General features: G+C 38.8%; 1 protein-coding gene across 3 annotated transcripts in view; it reads right to left on the minus strand.

The window, feature by feature from the left end:
* LOC307006089 (uncharacterized protein) overlaps positions 1-23,215 on the minus strand; it is a 137,381-nt gene extending 114,166 nt beyond the window's left edge. Inside the window, exons 1-4 of one of the 3 annotated variants that reach the window (XM_079626728.1) lie at positions 23,080-23,215; positions 20,722-20,934; positions 4,636-6,893; positions 4,366-4,517 (exon numbers count right to left, since the gene is read on the minus strand). In XM_079626728.1, coding sequence (XP_079482854.1) covers positions 4,657-6,893; positions 20,722-20,755 — 2,271 coding nt within the window. In that variant the 5' untranslated portion in view covers positions 20,756-20,934; positions 23,080-23,215 and the 3' untranslated portion in view covers positions 4,366-4,517; positions 4,636-4,656. Of the gene's footprint in view, positions 1-4,365; positions 6,894-20,721; positions 20,935-23,079 lie in introns of those variants that run through there. The other 2 variants (XR_013799401.1, XM_079626727.1) reach the window with 2 other exon arrangements.
* Between the last annotated feature and the right edge of the window lie 827 nt (positions 23,216-24,042).

The following is a 24,042-nucleotide window of genomic DNA, read 5'->3' on the forward strand; positions in this document are numbered from 1 at the left end:
CCACACTCTGCTTGCCTCATTCGACCTCAAACGAATATCGACTGCGGCTACTCACAAATCGGGTAACAAATTGGACCTCATTTACACACGCTGCTGCTCCACTGACCATACTCTTGTCACTCTACTGCACACCTCAGATCACTTTCTCCTCACTCTCAACCTCAACCTGCCCCAGAATACAACACACACACTCCTCCACAGGTCACCTTTCGGCGAAACCTACGCTCACTCTCACCTATCCTCTTTGGTCTCATCCACACTTCCTCCACCAGACCAGCTTTCAGCACTAGATACTAACAATGCCACTGATACTCTTTTCTCCACTTTAACATCCTGCTTGGACAACTTTTGCCCCATTTCCTCCAGGCCAGCCCGCGCCACTCCCTCTGCCCCCTGGTTATCTGATGTTCTCCGTGAACATCGTGCTAAACTCAGGGGTGCAGAGAGGAAGTGGCGCAAATCCAAAGATCATTCTGACCTTGATCTTTATCAATCCCTCCTCTCTTCCTTCTCTGCTAACATATCTACTGCTAAAATTACTTACTATCACAACAAAATTAACAATTCTTCTGACTCTCGCATGCTTTTCAAAACCTTCTCCTCCCTTCTTAACCCTCCTCCTCCTCCTCCTCCTTCATCAACCCAAACAGCTGATGATTTTGCCACATTCTTCATAAACAAAACTACCACCATCAGCGGCCAATTTACCAATCCACAAACTAACACACACATTTTACCAGCTAACACACACATTCCACCCTCCTTCTCCTTGCTTTCAGAGACAGAAGTCTCCAAACTCCTTTCCAATCGCCCTACTACCTGTCCGCTTGATCCTATTCCCACTAACCTACTTCAAGCTATTTCTTCCTCTGTTATACCCACACTCACACACATCATAAACACATCTCTTCACACTGGTACATTTCCCACAGCATTCAAGCAGGCTCGGGTAACCCCACTGCTTAAGAAACCCACTCTAAATCCAGCACATCTAGAGAATTACAGACCGGCATCTCTTCTTCCTTTCGTCGCAAAAACAATTGAACGAGTTGTTTTCAACCAGATCTCCTCCTTTCTTACGCAGAACAACCTCTTGGACAGCAATCAGTCTGCCTTCAAAAGCGGACACTCAACTGAGACTGCTCTGCTCTCAGTAATTGAAGCTCTGAGATTGGCAAGAGCAGCTTCCAAGTCCTCAGTTCTCATCCTGCTGGATCTGTCTGCTGCCTTTGACACAGTTAACCACCAGATCCTCCTGTCAATCCTAAAGATGAAGGGCATCTCGGGAACTGGACTCCAGTGGTTAAAGTCTTATCTCTCGGGTAGGTCCTTTAGGGTGTCGTGGAGGGGTGAGGTGTCTAAAACCCTACATCTAGCCACTGGTGTGCCTCAGGGCTCAGTGCTTGGACCACTTCTCTTCTCCATCTACATGACATCACTAGGATCTGTGATTCAGAAACATGGCTTTTCCTACCACTGCTACGCTGATGACACACAACTCTACCTCTCATTCCAACCTGATGATCCGAAGGTAGCCACTCGCATCTCAGCCTGCCTGACAGACATTTCTGGCTGGATGAAGGACCACCACCTTCAACTAAACCTTGCGAAGACAGAGCTACTCGTAATCCCGGCTAACCCAGCACTTAATCACAACTTCACCTTTCAGCTAGGCTCGTCATCCATAACTCCATCAAGATCAGCCAGGCACCTTGGAGTTGCAATTGATGACCAATTGACCGTTCGCAAAAGCCACGCCCCTTAGTTATTGTTACTACGCCCGTCAAACAATTGAGAACCATAGCCATGGCTGGGTTGAGATCCATACATTAAGTGATTGGTTTTGGAGTAATGCAGAAGACATATCCTCCAGTGCACGACAGAAATATAGACAGAATAGCGCACGGGAGCACATGTACAAAACAGTTTTGTAAAATTATATATCAATCATTTTTATTTGATCATATATCATTTTACAAAACTGTTTTGCGCATGTGCTACCGCGCGCGCTATTTCAGTCACACAACACTGCAATCAGAGGACGCGCTGAAACCATCAACTCTCAATGCTGTTCTCTTCATTCATAACTCAGCCGACTGAGAAGGATATATTTGTGTAAATAGTTGTGCAACTGGGCAAACTGTTTTGAAGTGTAATGTTTGAGTTCCAGAGGAATTTGTGACTGTGTACCTGTTCAACCACATCAAAGTTTCGTAATTAGTAAGTCCGTGCCTTTTCTCTTTTTTTCCTCTTGTTTACTGACTGATGAGGGGGCCGCAGTGCCGTAGTGAAACGGTGTTTGTACATGTAGCCTATTTTTTAATAATAGTTGCAAGCAATCATAAAATACAGCAAGTTTTAAGCCCGTGCAGACCTCACTGCCATAGGCGCATCATTGCACTATCTTGCTGAAATCTGAATGTTTGACGGAGGTCCTTCTCCTTAGTTACAGTTGCTGAGCTAGGATTGGACGAGAACCGTTCGAGGGCGGGGTTTTGCGAACGGTCAATTGAATTTCACAGATCACATTGCTAGCACTGCCCGGTCATGCAGATTTGCCTTGTACAACATCAGAAGGATCAGGCCCTTCCTATCAGAGCATGCTACACAACTGCTTGTTCAGGCGCTTGTTCTATCCAGACTGGACTATTGTAATGCTCTCCTGGCTGGTCTCCCAGCTTGCACTGTCAAACCTCTGCAACTGATCCAGAATGCTGCAGCTAGAGTGGTCTTCAACGAGCCGAAGAGAGCACACGTCACTCCTCTCCTAACAAAATTGCACTGGTTGCCGATTGCCGCTCGCATCAAATTCAAGTCACTGACGTTTGCCTACAGAACAACCACTGGCACTGCTCCCTTGTACCTGAACTCATTACTTCAGACTTATGTGCCATCCAGAAACTTGCGCTCTGCAAGCGAGTGCCGTCTTGTGGTGCCATCTCAAAGAGGCACGAAATCTCTCTCTCGGACCTTCACCATGACTGTTCCCTGCTGGTGGAATGATCTGCCTAACTCAGCCAGAGCTGCTGAGTCTGTAGCCATCTTTAAGAAATTGCTGAAGACGTATCTTTTTCGGCAGCATTTAATCCAGTAATACTAAAACTTTCTTCTCTATTCTAACAAAAACAAACAAACAAAAAAAAAAGTACTGTGAAGGGTCATAGCACTTACAGTAAATACTGTTGGTCTACTGCTAGTTTAATTGCTTCTATTGTTTCTCATTTGTAAGTCGCTTTGGATAAAAGCGTCTGCTAAATGAATAAATGTAAATGCTTCTAAAGCAGCCTTTTCAGCGGCAGCTATTTTAGCTGCAGAAGAGGCCTTAGATCAGGGATGGGCAACTTCGGTCCTGGAGGGCCACTGTCCTGCAGAGTTTAGCTCCAACCCTAATTAAACACACCTGAACAAGGCAATTCATGTTTTTAGGATTACTAGATAGATACAGGCAGGTGAGTTTTAATCAGGGCTGAAGCTAAACTCTGCAGGACAGTGGCCCTCCAGGACCAGACTTGCCCATCCCTGCCTTAGATGATGTAGACTTTACAGACACACTAGATATGTTTGAAATACTGTCTTTTGATTCCACTGCTATTGGCTGACTTTGTTGTTCTTTTTTCTACACTCACCTAAAGGATTATTAGGAACACCATACTAATACTGTGTTTGACCCCCTTTCGCCTTCAGAACTGCCTTAATTCTACGTGGCACTGATTCAACAAGGTGCTGAAAGCATTCTTTAGAAATGTTGGCCCATATTGATAGGATAGCATCTTGCAGTTGATGGAGATTTGTGGGATGCACATCCAGAGCACAAAGCTCCCGTTCCACCACATCCCTTAAGATGCTCTATTGGGTAGAGATCTGGTGACTGTGGGGGCCATTTTAGTACAGTGAACTCATTGTCATGTTCAAGAAACCAATTTGAAATGATTCGAGCTTTGTGACATGGTGCATTATCCTGCTGGAAGTAGCCATCAGAGGATGGGTATATGGTGGTCATAAAGGGATGGACATGGTCAGTAACAATGCTCAGGTAGGCCGTGGTATTTAAACGATGCCCAATTGGCACTAAGGGGCCTAAAAGGTGCCAAGAAAACATCCCCCACACCATTCCACCACCAGCCTGCACAGTGGTAACAAGGCATGATGGATCCATGTTCTCATTCTGTTTACGCCAAATTCCAACCAATAGATCACAAACAACTGCAGCACAACTTGAATCTACTCCATACTTATTATAAATGTGGCGCTCAAAACTCCCAGTCGGCCACTATCCGTGGCCGACTGGGAGCAGCAGTCGCGTGCAGTTTACACAATCTTCCCGTTACTTTAGACCGCGGTGTAAACGCAGAAAGCAACCGGTCTGGGGCAAAAAAAGTTCCAGCGGTTTATTGATCACAATCTCTGGTTTACATTCAAGCAAATACAGTGGGGATTTTGCAGGCTTTCCTACTTACATAGCATGTAGAGGTCTGTAATTTTTATCATAGGTACACTTCAACCTTGAGAGACGGAATCTAAAACAAAAATACAGAAAATCACATTGTATTATTTTTAAATAATTAATTTGCATTTTATTGCATGACAAGTATTTGATGCATCAGAAAAGCAGAACTTAATATTTGTTACAGAAACCTTTGTTTGCAATTACAGAGATCATAGTTTCCTGTAGTTCTTAACCAGGTTGTAGTTCTTAAGTGGTTTCTCCACTGTATGGATCTTCATGTGGCGCTTCAGGTTCCTTTTATTAGAAAAACTCTTCCCGCACTGATCACACGTGTGCAGCTTCTCTCCAGTGTGGATCCTCTCATGTGATTTCAGATCTGCTGATCGACTGAATCTCTTGTCACAGTGTGAACACTTGTACGGTTTCTCTCCAGTGTGGATCATCTCATGTGATTTCAGATCTGCTGATCGACTGAATCTCTTGTCACAGTGTGAACACTTGTAAGGTTTTTCTCCAGTGTGGATCCTCTCATGTGATCTCAGATGTGATGAGTGACTGAATCTCTTGTCACAGTGTGAACACTTGAAAGGTTTTTCTCCAGTGTGGATCCTCTCATGTGATCTCAGAGATGATGATTGACTGAATCTCTCGTCACAGTGTGAACACTTGTACGGTTTCTCTCCAGTGTGGATCATCTCATGTGATTTCAGATCTGCTGATCGACTGAATCTCGTGTCACAGTGTGAACACTTGTAAGGTTTCTCTCCAGTGTGGATCCTCTCATGTGATCTCAGATGTGATGAGTGACTGAATCTCTTGTCACAGTGTGAACACTTGTAAGGTTTTTCTCCAGTGTGGATCCTCTCATGTGATCTCAGAGATGATGAGTGACTGAATCTCTTGTCACAGTGTGAACACTTGTAAGGTTTCTCTCCAGTGTGGATCCTCTCATGTGATCTCAGATGTGATGAGTGACTGAATCTCTTGTCACAGTGTGAACACTTGTAAGGTTTTTCTCCAGTGTGGATCCTCTCATGTGATCTCAGAGATGATGATTGACTGAATCTCTCGCCACAGTGTGAACACTTGTAAGGTTTTTCTCCAGTGTGGATCCTCTCATGTGATCTCAGAGATGCTGATCGACTGAATCTCTTGTCACAGTGTGAACACTTGTAAGGTTTTTCTCCAGTGTGAATTCTCTGGTGCAGTTTTAAATTGCCCGCTGTAGTAAAAGTCTTCTCACACTCAAAGCACATGTACTCTCTCACACCAGTGTGAGTTTTCTCATGTCTATGTAAATATGGCAGCAGTGAAAAACTCTTTCCACACACAGAACATGAATGCGGCTTCTCCTTCGTATGAACTGTCAGGTGTGTCTTCAGGGCTGATGCACAGAGAAATGTTTTGCCGCATTGATCACATGAGAACGGCTTCTCTCCGGTGTGAAATCTCATGTGAAGATTAAGGGATGATGATCGACTGAAACTCTTCCAGCACTGATCACATGTGAACGGCTTCTCTCCGGTGTGGATCATCATGTGAAGATTAAGGTTTGAGGATTGACAGAAACTCTTCCCACACTGATCACATGTGAACGGCTTCTCTCCGGTGTGGATCCTCATGTGAAGATTAAGGGATGATGATTGACTGAAACTCTTCCCGCACTGATCACATGTGAACGGCTTCTCTCCGGTGTGGATCCTCATGTGAAGATTAAGGGATGATGATTGACTGAAACTCTTCCCGCACTGATCACATGAGAACGGCTTCTCTCCGGTGTGGATCCTCATGTGAAGATTAAGGGATGATGAATGACTGAAACTCTTCCCGCACTGATCACATGAGAACGGATTCTCTCCGGTGTGGATCCTCATGTGAAGATTAAGGGATGATGAATGACTGAAACTCTTCCCGCACTGATCACATGAGAACGGCTTCTCTCCGGTGTGGATCATCATGTGAAGATTAAGGTTTGAGGATTGACTGAAACTCTTCCCGCACTGATCACATGAGAACGGCTTCTCTCCGGTGTGGATCATCATGTGAGAATTAAGGTGTGATGATTGACTGAAACTCTTCCAGCATTGATCACATGAGAACGGCTTCTCTCCGGTGTGGATCCTCACGTGACGAGCAAGACTTTGTTTGGTTGTGAAACTGTTTCCACACTGAGTGCAGGTAAAAGATTTCTTGGCTCTTCTTTTCTTTAAACATTTATTTTTAGTCCGTTTAGTCTTTGAGCGACTCAAAGGTTTTTCTCCAGGTTGGACATGATGTTCCTCCTTCACTTCTCTCAGTTCTTCGCTCTCCTCCTTCACTTCTCTCAGTTCTTCACTCTCCTCCTCCACTTCTCTCAGTTCTTCACTCTCCTCCTTCACTTCTCTCAGTTCTTCACTCTCCTCCTTCACTTCTCTCAGTTCTTCACTCTCCTCCACTTCCATCAGGTCTAAAATCAAAGAAAAATTAAATTTTTAGTACATCAAAATAATTATCTTTAAAGAGAGAAATATAAAGTGAAAGGACATGAAAGTGAGCCCTGATGTAATGGTAGAAAGTAGACAACTGTTATAATAAATTATGATAATTTCATGCCTTATAATTTGATTATATGTCCTTGAAACTTTCCATGAATGAGGGAAATTTACCTTTCAAATTATTATTTTTAAAACATTATAGGCACAGATCCCATGTTTCTTTAGCAAGAACTATTAAGTATATTTGATCAATGACACAATTATCTAACATATTAACATTAAAATATACAATACTGCCATGTTTTGACAGCAACTTTGAGATTGATATTTATTTTACTAAAAACGTTTTAATTATTAATGACCGTTAACACCAGACTTTTCCTTCATATACTTCCATTCATGCGCATGTGAAAGTGGGACACCAGAAACCCAAGCTCAAGTGAACAACCCAGTGAGAAATAAGCATTTAGCATTCAAGTGGCATTGTTTATTTGTATTATTAGGGACCAACCCCCAAAGGGGATGAGGCACCTACTGTATCCGTTAGTTTTATTTATTTTAGCTGCTGTACTTGCTGTACTTGCGGTGGCCTGAAGGGCTTGGCCCATTGTTGCTGCTTGCAGCTACATTTTTTATTATTATTATACGTTCAATTTATGTTTGTGAAAAAGCTGCCACAGAATGTGACGTCATTTCACGATCATTGCAGTGTCTGTAGAAAACTTCACATGCTCAAAGTGTAGAGTGGCTGTGGCTTTAACTAGTTTTAAATGAACATGTTAGTCCTACATGTTTCACTCAACACTGTTACTCCTGACATGATTTTCCTCTTTTCAAAAACAGAGCATTTCTTAAAACTGTGAAACTCAGGAAGTGACATCATCTGGGCTCTTTCTGACGCATGATGGGAAGAAAAGAAAATAATCTCAGTCCATTTTACACAAACTGTATGTAACCCAGGTCACTGACTAAATTAAAAGTAATTATAATTATTTTATTTTCATTATTGGGGAAATTCAATTTAATTAATCAATGAATAATACTATTGATTAGCATTACCAAACATGGACGTTTTATTATTATTTTAATTAATACTGTGAAGCTGCTTTGATACCATCTGTATTGTGAAAAGCGCTATACAAATATTCTTGACTTGACTATTAATATCTGTTTAGTATTAATAACAAAAGAACACAGATAAGTAATTTAAGTTTTATATTATATTACAAAAGTAAATCTAGAAAAAGAAATTGGCCAAAGAAAGATTTGATTGGATGAGGTTGGAGGTTAGTCCCGCCTCCGGGAAGTGAGTTCGTTTTTACAGCGCGAAGAAACCAAAACGAGAGCAGCAGAGAGTGTGACTAATGAGAAAAAGGCGCAGATTGCCGCTAGACAGTGCATCGTGTTCATAACTCCTGAAAGACAATCGAAATAATCTAAAAATAGATTTTAGTGAAAATTATCCTTAGAAGTCACACTTTAAATGTAGTGGAAGCCGACAGAAGAAGAGATCGAGACGAATGGGAAAAGTTAGAAATGCACATTAAAAGAAGTGTAGCGACAATGGTTGGTACATTTACGAATTTAATTTGAACACGGATTAAAACAACACGCATTGCCATGTGATCAGCCTCAAAGACATTCCAACCCCCTTTTCACTTCCTCTCTGCAAGAGAGAAAGCCATGTGACAAACTCACACACATGTGGCAAACACACACACAAGTTCTCTAAATTCATCATATAAAATGGCCACAATGTTAATGTACATTAACCTAAGTGTGAAAGCTTCTAATATGCAAATCCTATGTAGTGTGTATTTTTCATATGTGTTTAATATCATTTTAAATCTCGTGACGTGTCCTGTCGCACCGACAGCCCATTTACGACGCTTAGGAATGCACAGAGAGAGTCGACCCTCACCCAATGCCGGCTGAAAGACTAATGAACCCCTGTTGTCCTATATTCTATAAATATAACCACTTGAAAGATGTGTTAAACATGTACCTAATTTTCCCATCTCATGATTGTAAAACGTATTGATGTGGGATTCCTTTTTATGTGTTCATTAATGCTTAAGACTTGATGTTCACTTACACTCATGTGTTGCATGTTTAGTCTTTTTAAAATCCAATCGTCGTCGCCCACTGGTTAATTTACATTACATTTAACTAATGTTGTGTTATAAGAATTAGTATTGTATGTTATCAGAATCTTGAAGGGTCCTCTCTGAAAAACCCTTCAAATTACTTATTTAAATTCTCTGTCCTGAACACAAAGAGCCATAAAATCTTCCTCCAAAAGGAGCACTTTTATTGGCTCACACCCCCCAGAGGGCAGGACAGCTTCACACTCAAATAGTAAGGAACCCTACTTCTCCCTCTCTTGCCCATGCTCTGGTTCCAACATCTTGATGTGCTGAACGTCCCTATCTGAAGATGAGGCCGCGGGCCTACAGCTCGCAAAGGCCTCTCCATTCCCTGCCACCCAACTGCAGATGAAAACTGCAACGGCTCCATTATTGAATGGGCAACCATTAATTCTTCAACCTCCAGCAACACTCAACTTCACACACCCTTTGAAAGGACCGCGCCCAGCCCACGTGCTCCGGGAGACGCATTAAATTCAAGGAATGACACACACACACGCATACAGAGAGACCTGGTACAAGTATTTATTTCTTTTCAGATTTAATTGCTTAAAGACTGCTTATCCCTGTTTTAAATGAATGATTTCCTTGGTGTTCTCAAAGGTTAACTGTATATGATGTTTGCGATATTTGATATCATTTAGACAATGATATCCAATCTTCTTTAGCTTTAATTCACTTCCATTTTCCCCTGCGCAACTCCATGTCGTTATCCGTTTGTCTTATGTGTTTACGTAACGTTACCCTGTGTAAATACCTGTATCACGTGTTTAGATGTAGAATTATGTATTCATTAGCTTCGTTTCATTAAAATACAAATATGATTTGATTAAACTGTCTCAAGCTCACATTACATCGTCCCTGAACATGTCTGATCTTAAGCTACAATGCTTTATAAATTTTATAAGGATAGGAGTCGTCATTCTTCTGGCCAGAGGATGATCTCTTCTGTGTTTATAAAATCGATGATCCTATTGAGAATTAATACAAACGCCCGTTCGGTGGACGAACGTAACTAACTTAATTCCAATCAGAATTATCTTATAATCGATCTGTAATTGGACTATTTGTATATTAATGAAGAACCATAGTGCACTATGATCATTAATATATACAATTGATCCATTATCAGTCTCGATAATTTAACGTAACTGTAATGTGCAAGATATCTTAATCATATTCCTGATTAAAATATAACTAATTCCCCACATAGTTAAATGACTTTAGAGCCATTTGAATGCGGTTACAGAAGACTGAAACCATCTAGATTAAGGCCAAACCAACACTTTCACTTTTTCCTTGGTGAGTGCCATTTTTGCTATTATAGGCTATATATATATATATATATATATATATATATATATATATATCAAGTGGTTTTGAAATATGGAAAGTTATCATTTGAAATGTAATGTGACACATGCATCTAAAGACGGTGATTTAATCTATATTTTCATGATAACTGTGTAAATAATGTTTAACGGTTCATATTATTATGTATATTTGTTTAAGTAGTTATGTTATTTATGAAGACGTTACATGGGACGCTAGCTTTGCTAGGCCCTTAAGAGAGCGGCCAGAAAAATGGAGCGCAACTGGAAGAAAACAAAACTAGAGGTGTTTCGGTTTTCATGGAAGGAGTGTTCGATTGCTTACAGAGAGGCTTTAAAAGCTGCTAGATAGCCTTATTTTTCAACCCTATTAGAAGAAAATAAACATAATCCTAGGTATTTATTTGAAACAGTGGCTAAACTAACGAAAAAGAAAGCTTCAGGCCCAGAAGTTTCCAAGCAACACAGCAGTAATGACTTTATGAACTTCTTCACTTATAAGATCGATAATATCAGGGACAAAATTATAACTATGCAACCGTCTAATACAGTATCGCATCAGGAAGTGCATTGTAGTCTCCCTGAGGGAAAATTTGATTCATTCATTGCTATAGGAGAGGAAGAATTTTGCAAACTCGTCAAATCATCTAAATCGACAACGTGTACGTTAGACCCTATACCGACTAAGCTGCTGAAAGAGATGCTTCCAGATGTCATAGATCCTCTTCATTTTTTTTTTTAAAATAATTTTATTTAACTTTTTTTTCAAATACAATAACAAACATCAGACAAAACACAAATAAAGCAACAGTATCAACGAAAACCACAACAAAGAGAAAAATAAAATAAAAATAAAAAATACAATACAAACGGAGATACAATGTAAGACAGTTAGAAATTTAACTATGAAATCAAGGCATGAGGTACTATATTTACATAATTCAAAAAAGGGTTTCCAGATTTTATAAAATAATTCACCCTTGCTTCTCATTGAATATGTAATCTTCTCTAAGGGTACACAGCTGCAAATCTCCGACAACCACATTCCAATAGGCACATCAGTGTCTGCTTTCCATTTCAAAGCAATAAATGTTTTAGCTATTATTAACAACATTTCAGTAAGCTTAATAGCTTGTCTGTTTCGGAGGTTAGAGTTGGTAAAATTGCCTAATAAACAAACCTCTGGATCCATTGGAAAGTCAATTCCATGAATCTGTGATATACTATCACATACTTGTGCCCAGAACACCTTAACTTTAGGACACAACCAGGTGGAATGCAAAAATGTCCCTTCTTCTGTACCACATCTGAAGCAGAGGGGTGAAATACTGTTATTAAATGTATGTAATCTAGATGGAGTGTAGTAAAGCTGGTGTAAAAAATTTAACTGAATTAATCTATAGCTAGAATTCAAGGTTGATGTGACCCCATCTTTACATAATTGACCCCACAGGTCTGCATCTATTATTACCCCCAAATCCTGCTCCCATCTCTTTCTGGATTTATCTGGGTCATCTAAAGGCTGATTTGAGATAAGTGCTTCATATATTCTAGAGATAGTTTTATATAGCGGTTTATCGGAGTAACAGAGTTGCTCCATAAATGTCAAATCCAGTAATTTAGGATAAGTTTTTGCTTTAACTCTTAAACAATCTTGTAATTGTAGATAACTAAAGAATTCTTTATTACTCAAATTATATCTATTTTTTAACTGATCAAAAGACATTAAAACATCACCGTCAAAACAATGCTCTAACAATGTAATTCCTTTATCTGCCCATATCTTAAAATTTTTGTTTTGATGACACATTGGTAGCAATCTGTTCCCCCATAAAGGTGTTTTAGGGCAGGGGTGTCGAACTCCGTTCCTGGAGGGCCAGAGCCCTGCAGAGTTTAGCTTCAACCCTAATTTTTTTTTAGAACTCCTGATCAGCTAATCAAGTCCTTCATGCTAATTTGAAAATTGCAGGTGTGTGTGTGTGTTGAAGCAGGGTTGGGACTAAACTCTGTAGGGCTGTGGCCCTCCAGGAACTGACTTTGACACCTGTGTTTTAGGGGAAAGAAAATTATCCTGTCCCAGCAGAGACCGCAGTTTATTCCAAGTCTGAACTGAACGTCTAATCATCTGTCATCCCATGTATATAAAATATTGGCAGGCCATTCTTCTTTTAACTCGGATTTCTCTATATTCAGCCAAGAGGGAAAGGGGGTATTAGCAAACATCTGAGCTAAGTACCTGGATTGGGCTGCCCAATAATACATCTTAAAACTGGGAAGTCTCAGTCCTCCTTGCTTATAATCCAAAGCCAGTTTATCAAGGCTGACCCTAGGTGTTTTACGGTGCCAAATAAATTATCTTATTAACTTATTAAGAGAGGTGAAAAATGAATTAGGGATTAATATTGGAAGAGATTGAAACATGTATAAGAATTTGGGCAAAATATTCATTTTAACAGCATTTATTCTACCAAGTAATGTGAGTGGTAGATCCATCCAATTGGTTAAATCTCTACTCACCTTCTCTAAAAGACTAGTCAAATTGAGTTTATAGAGATTCTTTAAGTTATCATCTACCTGAATACCCAAATATTTAATTCCAGTAGGAGAGCACTTAAAGGAAAAGCCGTCCAGTGCAGTAGAGTCGAACCCTGATAACGGCAAAATGACACTTGTCAATATTAACTTTGTATCCAGAGAAAGTGCTATACAATTGTAACACATTCTGTAGATTTGACAAGGAGTCTATGGGGTCAGTAAGAAATAAAAGAATATCATCTGCAAATAATGATATTTTATGCATTTCAGGGCCGATTCCAAAGCCCTTTATATCAGAGTTGCATCTTATAGCCTCAGCTAAAGGCTCGATAGCCAGTGCAAAGAGAGCTGGGCTTAGGGGGCATCCTTGCCTACATCCTCTGTACAAGGGAAATGTAGCAGAAGTAATTCCATTAGTAACTATTTTTGCTTTAGGAGATTTATAAAGTGAATAAATTAGGTCAATATATGCAGCTCCAAATCCTAATTTTTTCAGCACTTCAAAAAGATATGGCCACTCGACGCGATCAAAAGCCTTTTCGTCGGCATCAAGAGAAACAGCTACTCCCGGTATGCGTTTTTCTTTAGCAGTATGAATGACATTTAATAGTCTCCTCAAGTTGTTCGCTGAAAGTCTCTCCATTACAAAACCAGTTTGGTCTGGGTTAATCAGCAGAGGAAAACGAGTTTTTAACCTCTTGGCTATCATTTTAGTAACTAATTTATAATCCACATTAAGGAGAGAAATTGGCCAATAGGACGCACATTTCAGCGGATCTTTACCTTTTCTGTATATTACCGAAATTATTGCATTGGAGAAAGAGTCTGGAAAACACTTGTCCGTCCTAGACTGGTCAAGTACTTCCATCAAGTATGGCACAAGCAAATCTTTAAAAACTATAAAATTCGGATGGGAAGCCATCTTCACCCGGAGATTTATTATTAGGCATTAAAAGAATGGCTTCAGTCAACTCGGAGGCAGAAAAAGGTTGATCCAAATCAAAACTGTCCTCCTCTGAAAGACATGGTAAGTGTATTGAGGATAAGAAAGAATCCATTTGTGTACTATCTGTACTTGCCTGAGAAGTATATAACTCTGTGTAATATTGCTTAAATGCATCATTAATCTCTGCAGGAATATACGTTTCCACATTACCTGTATTTATAGCATTTATCGTTCGTTTCTGTTCATCACGTTTTAATTGCCAGGCCAAAACTTTATGTGCTTTCTCGCCAAGCTCATAATAACGCTGATTAGAACTTATAATAGCTCTCTCTGCCTGGTAGGTGTTCATTTTATTATACTCCATTTTTTATTAAGTAATTCCCTATAAACATCCTTATTCTGATCCTTATGGTATATTTTTTCAAGTGCTAAGATTTCAGATTCTAGCTCATTCAATTTGGATTTTTTAGATTTTATTAACCCCTTAGTATATGCAATACAATGGCCCCTAAGATAGGCCTTTAAAGTATCCCATAATATGAAGCTGTTAGAACAAGAAGGTTTATTTGTAGACGTAAAAATATCAATTTGTTCTCTAATAAATTTTTGGAATTCCAATTGTCTAAGAATTGGATTTAGCCTCCACCTATAATTTCGTCCTATTTTTTCTGGGATGAACAATGACATTACAAGGGGAGAGTGGTCACTCAAACGAGAAAGATATTCAACATCCATCACACAATATAAAAGTTGGGTGGATAACAAAAAATAATCTATACGAGTGCGTGTATCATGAGGATGTGAATAAAAAGAGTAATCTCTATCTTGTGGATGTTCATGCCTCCAAACATCAGTTAGATTTAAATCTTTCATAAAAGCAGTGGTTGATTGAGCTGCTTTAGAAAGAGGCAATGGTCTGGTTGAAGATCTATCAAGTACATTATCAAGACAAAAGTTAAAGTCCCCACCTACCAAAAGTGAGCCTGATGATTGAGCAATTTGAAGGAAAACATTTTGTATAAACAAGTGATCATCAATATTTGGCGCATATATATTTAACATCGTCCACTGTTCAGAATACATATGTCCTTGTATCATTACATATCTTCCTGAAGGGTCGAGTACCGATTTTGTAACTGTAAAAGGGATATTTTTATTTATCAGTATAGCCGTTCCCCTTGACTTAGAATTAAATGATGAAGCAAACACTTGACCTACCCATTCCCGTTTTAATTTTTTATGCTCAGAGTCTGTTAAATGGGTTTCCTGCAGAAAAACTATTTCTGCTCCCAACTTCTTAAGGTACATATAGACTCTTTTTCTTTTAACTGGGCTATTTAGACCCTTAGTATTAAATGTCACAAATTTAAATGGCTTTGTTGTCATGTATAATCTATGGTATCCAAATCACCATATAAAACACCCTCATAAAAAATAAACCTTATCCTGATTGATCCACTGTCACCCTGTATTTTAAATGTTGCCATGTATCTCTCCGAAAAGGAATAAATAAAATAAAAAATGATAATAAAAAACAACAACAACAAAAACAACAAAAACATATAAACACAGAAACCCTGCTAAAGCTGCTGAACCCGAACTATCAGCAGCTGAGTGGAAAAACAGTTGAGAAACGAATAGCTCGCACTTCCTTCCGAAGCAAAAATAAAGGGGTAACCCCGAGCTCCCTTTATATATAAAACACACTGATATAAGCAACAGTCATTTATAATAATGCCCCAAACGTATTGAACTCTATTACAAATTTAATCAAGTGCAGCCGCCTGTCAGAGGAAAAACTGTCCACGTCTGTTATTTTCAGTCCATTATCAGATGCAGCCCATAGATCCTCTTCTTAATATCATTAATTAATCTTTGTCTCTAGGATACGTACAAAAAACCTTTAAGCTAGCTATGATTAAACCGCTTGTTAAAAAAACGCAACTTGATCCTACAAAATTAGTCAATTACAGGCCGATCTCGAATCTGCCTTTTCTGCCAAAGATATTAGAAAAGGGAGTATCCTCACAACTGTGTTCTTTTCTTGAAAGAAATGATATCTGCGAGGATTTTCAGTCCGGATTTAGACCGTACCATAGTACCGAGACAGCTCTCGTTAGAGTCACAAATGATTTACTCTTATCATCCGATCGTGGTTGTGTCTCTCTATTAGTGTTACTTGATCTTAGTGCTGCATTTGACACCATTGACCACAACATCCTTTTAAATAGACTCAAACATTATGTTGGCATTAGTGGAATTGCACTAGCATGGTTTAAATCACACTTATCTGACCGTTATCAGTTTGTAGCAGTAAATGAAGAGATGTCTTATCGATCACAAGTTCAGTATGGCGTACCACAAGGCTCAGTATTAGGACCGCTGCTGTTCACTCTGTACATGCTACCATTAGGAGATATCATTTGGAAACATGGAATTAGCTTTCACTGTTATGCCGACGATACTCAGCTGTATATTTCTTCAAAACCTAACAAAACCTACCAATTCACAAAATTAACGGAATGCATAGCTGATATAAAAAATTGGATGACTAGTAATTTCCTACTACTAAATTCAGAAAAAACAGAGATTCTAATTATTGGACAAAAAACTTCCACACGTAATAATCTAGAGTACTGTCTAACACTTGATGGCCGCTCTGTTAAGTCTTCGTCGTCGGTTAGGAACCTGGGTGTGCTCTTTGATACCAATCTTTCATTTGAAAGTCACGTGTCTAGTATCTGTAAAACCGCTTTCTTCCATCTTAAAAAAATATCTAAATTACGTCATATGCTCTCAATGAATAATGCAGAACAATTAGTTCATGCGTTCATGACCTCAAGGCTAGATTATTGTAATGCTCTACTGGGTGGTTGCCCTGCACGCTTAATAAACAAACTACAGCTGGTCCAAAACGCAGCAGCTCGAGTTCTTACTAGAACCAGGAAGTATGACCATATTAGCCCCGTTCTGTCAACACTGCATTGGCTGCCTATTAAACATCGTATAAATTTTAAAATATTGCTGATCACTTACAAAGCACTAAATGGTTTATCTCCGCAGTACTTGAGCGAGCTCTTAACGCATTATAGTCCTTCACGTCTACTGCGATCTCACAATTCCGGCCAGCTAATAATACCTAGAATATCAAAATCGACTGCTGGCGGTAGATCCTTTTCCTATTTAGCACCAAAACTTTGGAACAGTCTTCCTAACATTGTCCGGAAAGCAGACACACTCTGTCAGTTCAAATCTAGACTAAAACCACATCTCTTCAGCCTAGCATACACATAACACATTATAGACTTCTATAACTCAATGTTAGGCTGCATAGTTTACAACAGCCGGGACCGGGAACACTTCCCGTAAATCCTGATGTACTTGGTACATCATAAGAAGGATGGCGTCTACGCTAATATTAGTCTCTCTGTCTATCCCGAGGTTTACCGCTGTCCACCGGAACCAGGCCGTATCCAGATCTGATGAAGGACCAGCGCCAGGACACGACGACGCCGCTGACCTGAAGTGTCAACCAGTCCCTCCTCCTCTCCACTCCGACTTCACCCAACCGGAACTGGACAAATACTCTGATTCATTCTGACTTCTGACCTGTAATGCTCCTGAATCATAATCATACACTGTTCACTCATTGGCCAGAGAACTGGCCCCCGACTGAGCCTGGGTTCTCCCAAGGTTTTTTCTCCATTCTGTTCCTGATGGAGTTTTGGTTCCTTGCCACTGTTGCCTTACCTTCTGGCTTGCTTAGTTGGGGACATTTAATATTCTACAATATTATAGATCTGCCTTAAAGGTGGACGATGATGAAATTGTTTTTTGTATCATTTTCATGTTATCACTGTGAAGCGGCTTTGATACAATCTGTATTGTAAAAAGCGCTATATAAATAAAGGTGACTTGACTTGACTAGCTGTGTACATAGGTTTCAATGTACTAAAAGTGAACATATGGTTGATTAGCATGTATGTTAAGTGCATAGGAAATTGAGTGATAAACCGGACAATTTGTTTAATCTAAAGTTTATTGAACAGCTGAATAATGATTATTTTTGTTTTCTCTCGTTTTTTCTTCTGTTTCTGAATTCATCGAGATCGTTGCCTATTGAGTCCTGATCTGTCCCTGCTGTGGATGTTCTGTCTGTGGTTTGGACATGGCGAGCCAACCATCTACTTGAGCGTACCTGGAAAATTAAAACATCTATTGTTTTGCTGAACTGGTAGGACAAAATATACTCACCCTGAACTGTGCTATATTGTTTTTTTTTGCTCTTCTGGATTTTCCCTGGATCAATCGTTGGATTTTTCCTATTGAACCGGAACTGAACTAAAAATATTCAGTGACAGCTGAACATTGAATCTGATTCCCGAAGTTGTTTTTCTTTTGTTAATCTGGACACTGTTTTTTGAATTGTGAAAACTGGTTTTAAATCTTGATTTTTGAAATCTAAATGTCAATTGTGAACTGAACTACTGTTTATTATTGCTTTTTATTTGTTTATTTATATCATTTTATTTGTCAAAAGATTCAATTATCTTTTTTCCGTAATAACAATACATTTAATTTCTTAGTAATTAACATTTATATTTGAGTCTGAGTTGCTTTCTTTCTTTAGTCTCTGTTATAAATTTCCTATACTCCAGTGAGTCAAACCTACCTTCTGTAATCTGGTCCGAGACACAAATAGATCACATGTACCCAAGTTATTACGCCATAAAACGGGTAGCTGCGGGTTACATGTAGCATTGACTACATGCATCGACCCTGTTACTGTTGTGGAAAATTCTAAGTCTTCAAAGTCTGGTTCAGGGGCCTCATTTATAAACGTTGCGTACGCACAAAAGAAGGCGTACGCCGCTCTCTACGCAATAATTGGTATTTATAAAAAGCAAACTTCACGGGAAAATGTGCGGTCCTTCACGCAAGCTCTGACCCAGGCGTACGCACAAAAACGGGTGAAATGAGAAATGGCGACACCGTCGGCAGATGGAAGAAACACGTGAAAGTGTTTGAAACTGTAGACCGTTGTGTAAAAGAAATGGCAATACTGCCTCTCATAAATAACATGAAGACTTCACAAAGCAAGTCATTCAATTAACAGCCTACACGAACACCGTTCGATCGATCTGCAGTGTAAAACAAACAAAATCAAACGAAAATTACAACAAATGCAAATTAACACATATTTGCAAAAAGAAAAGTGAAATATGTTCTGCAATAATATTGGCATGTTATGCAAATCATCCTCATAAATAATATGGTAAACAGAACGAAATAATGTACAAAACTGATATTCTCGTCAATGTGTCCGTCTGGCGGAGCAGATAGATGCAATTAGATCAGACAGATAGATAGATAATTAGATAGATAGATAGATAGATATAAAGATAAATAGATAGATAGATGTAGCCTATTAATTGTCCACTGGGGAAAGTTGTTTTCATAGTAAAAATGTCTTCATCAGCTACGGAATGGTATTCATGCATATGCCTTTAGTTTGTTTGATTTTTGATAAACGTATGAGGCCTATGTCTCAACCATTCAGAAAGCTGCAAGAAATTACATTTGCACTGAACTATTTCCCATTTCCACGTAGATTATAACCGACATCGGTAGCTTGTCAGATGCAATTAAATGGATGGAAATAAAATGCCCCATCACAATGCGTAATGACGCACAATGGCTGATCTTGTCCGATCATTTCTTTTTTATTTCGGCCACGGTCCGAGGTTGTGAGGCTACAGCATTTACGGCGTCTGCAACCTTTTGCCACTCAAGTGCCTTTTTGGCATTAGTAATGCCCACACTGTGCCCTCCAAACAACATCTCCTCTTTTCCACCTCGCCAACGTTAACTTCTACTTCACATTGAGTGAAGTTACGTTTTTTTTTATTTCCTCTCTGTGTTTGCCATGATTTCGCAATCGATGAATATTAACTTGTGGGCGTTTCACTGACTATTTATGGGCAACTATGGGCGTGACATGAAGTCGCAAAAGCTGCGCTACATTTAGAACTGATTGTGATTTATTAAGGGAAAACTGCGTAGGATGTGCGTGCGCATGGTTTTATAAATCTGGATATTTCTGTGCGTACGCACGTCCTATGTTTCATCCGTACACCACTTCTGACGCAAATCCTACGCAAAGTTTTATAAATGAGGCCCCTGGTTTCAAAGAAGTTCTAGCAGAGTCGAAGTTTCAGGTCTCAGAAGAATCAACTTTATTGAGCAGTTCAACAAAGTGAGATGTTAGCTAGGCATCTGGATTTTACATGGGCCAGTTTACAGGTCTTATACATTTTCTTATCTCTAGGTGTCCAATTAGTGGTCTTCCCGCTATCTTTTAGCGGTTGCTCCTCCCCACTATTTCACCACTATTTTTCTCATTTTGTACCATTGCACCTTAGACACATGTATTTGATAGATGGATTTCTCCCACATTACCAAAGCTACTGTAAGAAGAATCTCTATAACTATGAATAACTTGTATGATATTTGACAAATACAACTTTATCAGTAACTTGGTGTTCACTGATTGTTCCTAAAAAATAAAAAATAATGTGGAAAATGACAAATTCTGGTAATGCTGTTGCAAATTGGAAACCAGGTATAAAATAAATGTTAAATAGTATTTAGCCTGATCTGATATTGACAATCAATATAAAAATGTCTCAAATCTCCCTTTACTGACCATTTGTTGAAGAAAACCCCGAACATTCTGTACCATTTCATAGTTGAACTGTTTATCAAAATGTGATGAAGTGCTTGAATATTTCTAACATGAATGTTGTTCAGCATCATGAATGAATGAAGAATAAACACCAACCTCTCTGTTCTTCAGGATCTTCAGTGTGTTTCATTCTGCAGGGTTCTGGATCACTCGTGTTCTCACTGTCCTCTTTAATAAACTCAGTCTCTGCAGATTTCAGCTCTTCCTGATGCTTTCATGCTCGTCTTCACTTGTAGCTGACGGGGATTTACAGCATTTATTGGGGAATTGCAGTGGGAGGAGCTTCACTGATGATGTGATTCAGGAGATCTAATAAATAAGGAGAAAACACAAACTATTGTCATGAAATAAAGAGTGTTTTCAGCAGATCTGTTAATATTGATGAGCCTCAGACTATCAACACTCATTCAACTAGCCATTCAGGATCATCAGCAGATCATCTCACTTTATTCTGAGTGTTTGCTGTTAGAAACACATTATTTGAGTCAGATAGATGACTAAAGACTATTAAACTGCTCCATTGAAAGACAATACTGTTATTTCTCACACTATGACATGGATAAAACATTTTCATATAGTAGCCAACAATTACCCTCAGTCTGCTGACACCAATGAAATTAGATTTAAGTGTCAATTTACAGGAGATCTGAAGACATCAGCATAATAAATGAGGTGAAAACAGGAACTATTGTCATGAAATAAAGAGTGTTTTCAGCAGATCTGTTAATATTGATGAGCCTCAGACTATCAACACTCATTCAACAAGCCATTCAGGATCATCAGCAGATCATCTCACTTTATTCTGAGTGTTTGCTGTTAGAAACACATTATTTGAGTCAGGATACATGATAAAAGCCTGTAAAACTGCTCTACTGAAAGAGAAAATATGCGCGCGGCACGGAGATTACAAGCTGCACGGAGAGCGCTGACACTAAAGTACATATTGCCATATCATTATAAAGTAATTAATTTGTTGACTAGATGCTGCATTAGCAGAGAAAGAACAGAAGTATGTTTGCCGTCGAGTCTGAGAGGAATAGCATTAGTAACGGCTACCTCAAGCGATTAAAGCAATGTGACAAAAACACACGGAAACCTGACCCAAATGTTTTATGTCGCAATTGTTACCATCTATGTCCATTAGTTTATATCCAGCTGGTCACTTTTATGCATTCATTAGCCGGCGAAGTTGCATATTTAAAGCTAGTGACGTGATTGCTTTCTCAACATTGATGTTCATGCAGCCGACAGAAACAAACAAATCAGAGACGCAATCGATTTCAGTACTTTTTTATCACTACAATACATATTGTTATTTTGTTTAGATATCAAGTGTTCTTAAATCTAAGCAGATAAAGTGAGAGACTGTAGCCTACATGTAATATAGGTCTACATTTATGTAATTTTAATGCTCTGGGCTTTGCAGATATTTAAATATGGCCATCTTCTTCAAACATGATTCATATGAATGGTAACACTTTACATTACAATTAGATTACAATTTTTGCATTAACTATAAGGTTAATAAATGTTGAAATCATTCATTGTTTGTTAATTTCAACATTTACTTACATTTTAAATTGAGTTTAAATTTGTATTTTATCTGTAATCACCTTAGTTAATGTACTATGAACTAACATGAATGATCAAGGTACAATTGTATTGCTCAAATATTATTACATGCAGTAAAAACCTATATTGCATAATGCATATAGATCATGAAAGCTAGCTTATACATCCTTGTTAACAAATGGGACTTGCAAAGGGTTACCTATAAATGTACATAGGCTGTGTTTCTAGGTTATAGCTAAATCTATTTGACCTGTAATATTTAAATGTTTAAATTATTTTCTTTAGAGTTCGTTCTGTACAACTTCTCATTTTAATATATTCATATTTATATATTTATTTCATTTAGCACATTTCAGTTTAGCACTGTTTTACTTGGAGTGTTATGTTTTCTTAAAATCCCAGTACCCATTTAAAAAAATATCGGTTGAATAATTGGTTATCGGAATGTACGGTCAAACCTAAATATCGGTAAAATCCACTATCGGTCGAGCTCTAATATTAACATTTAAGAGTTGATTTAAATGTCTCACGTTGGCTCAATCAATGTAAAGTAACTTATATCAGTATAACACTTGAGATCGTTTCGCATCAATTCCCCTCACAGATCTCAAACTTTACCTCTTGACTTGACATTCAGGAACAGTTTTCAGTCCAAACATCGAAACAATCACACAAAAACACAAACTCGCTCAGGACTGAATGAACTCCACATGTTCTCCTCATGCTCGCTGCTGCACTAGCCTACATGTTTATTTCAGTGAGAAGACGCCAGAAAAGACGCACAAGTATCGCTGTGATCGATGAAAACAATACAGAAATGAGTCTGTCGCTTAATCAAACTGTATAAAGTGTGTTTGCTGGTTGTGTAAAGATGAGAAATACCGTGAACTGCTCTCCTCGCCTCAGAAGACTCGACGCTGAAACTCAATGACAAAAGAGAGTAGACTGCGCGAGCGAGCGCTGACGTCATCGGCCACCAACGCACGCGGTCACGCGCGCACGGGACACCTCCGCAGCCAATCAGGGCCACGCAGCTTCAGCTTTACTAGTAGGCTCCCATTATTATTATTTTAGAACTGAAGTGACTCCAGTTACCCTTATGAAACAAAAATATATTGCAGTAGGCCTATATTGGAAAATATCATGTAATATATTAGTCAATATATTCTCATATATGGGATTTAATATTTATCAGAGGTGGGGACAAGTCACACATGGTCAAGTCCAAGCAAGTCTCAAGTCTTAACCATCAAGTCTCGAGTCAAGTCTCAAGTCTTAACCATCAAGTCTCGAGTCAAGTCTCAAGTCACAGTTCAGATAAATCAAGCAAGTCAAGTCAAGTCAAGGGTTCACCCTAAGCAAGTCAAGTCAAGTCCTGATAAGTTTCAAGTCAAGTCAAGTTTTAGTACTAAAATAAATAGAGGTAAAAATTTTCGATACATATTTTTGCACAGAAAAGATGAACTTGTATACATATGTATCTTATTCATTATACATTTGCTATATAGCCTATATATATATAATATGCATCCCCACTAACACAGAACGTTTAGGGAACGTTAGTTTATGGTTCTCTAAAGGTTAGTTTGAACCAAACCAAAAATGAACGTTTAGGGAACGTTCCCTCAGGGTTATACGTTCCCTAAACGTTAAGGGAACCAACCAACTAAAACGTTCTCCCGTGGTTGCACTGTACCTCCACACAACGTTCCCGTTTGGTTGTTTTTGGTAATGTTTATTTAAACAAGCTCCATTTAAGTTTTTGACCTAGCATATAAAAGGTTTGCAGTCAGTTGATTTAATTAACTCAAAAATGATTGGTCTTATGAAATCCAAGTAAAATAA

The sequence above is a fragment of the Phoxinus phoxinus genome (assembly GCF_949152265.1).
Source record: "Phoxinus phoxinus genome assembly, chromosome: 1".
NCBI lineage: Eukaryota > Metazoa > Chordata > Actinopteri > Cypriniformes > Leuciscidae > Phoxinus > Phoxinus phoxinus.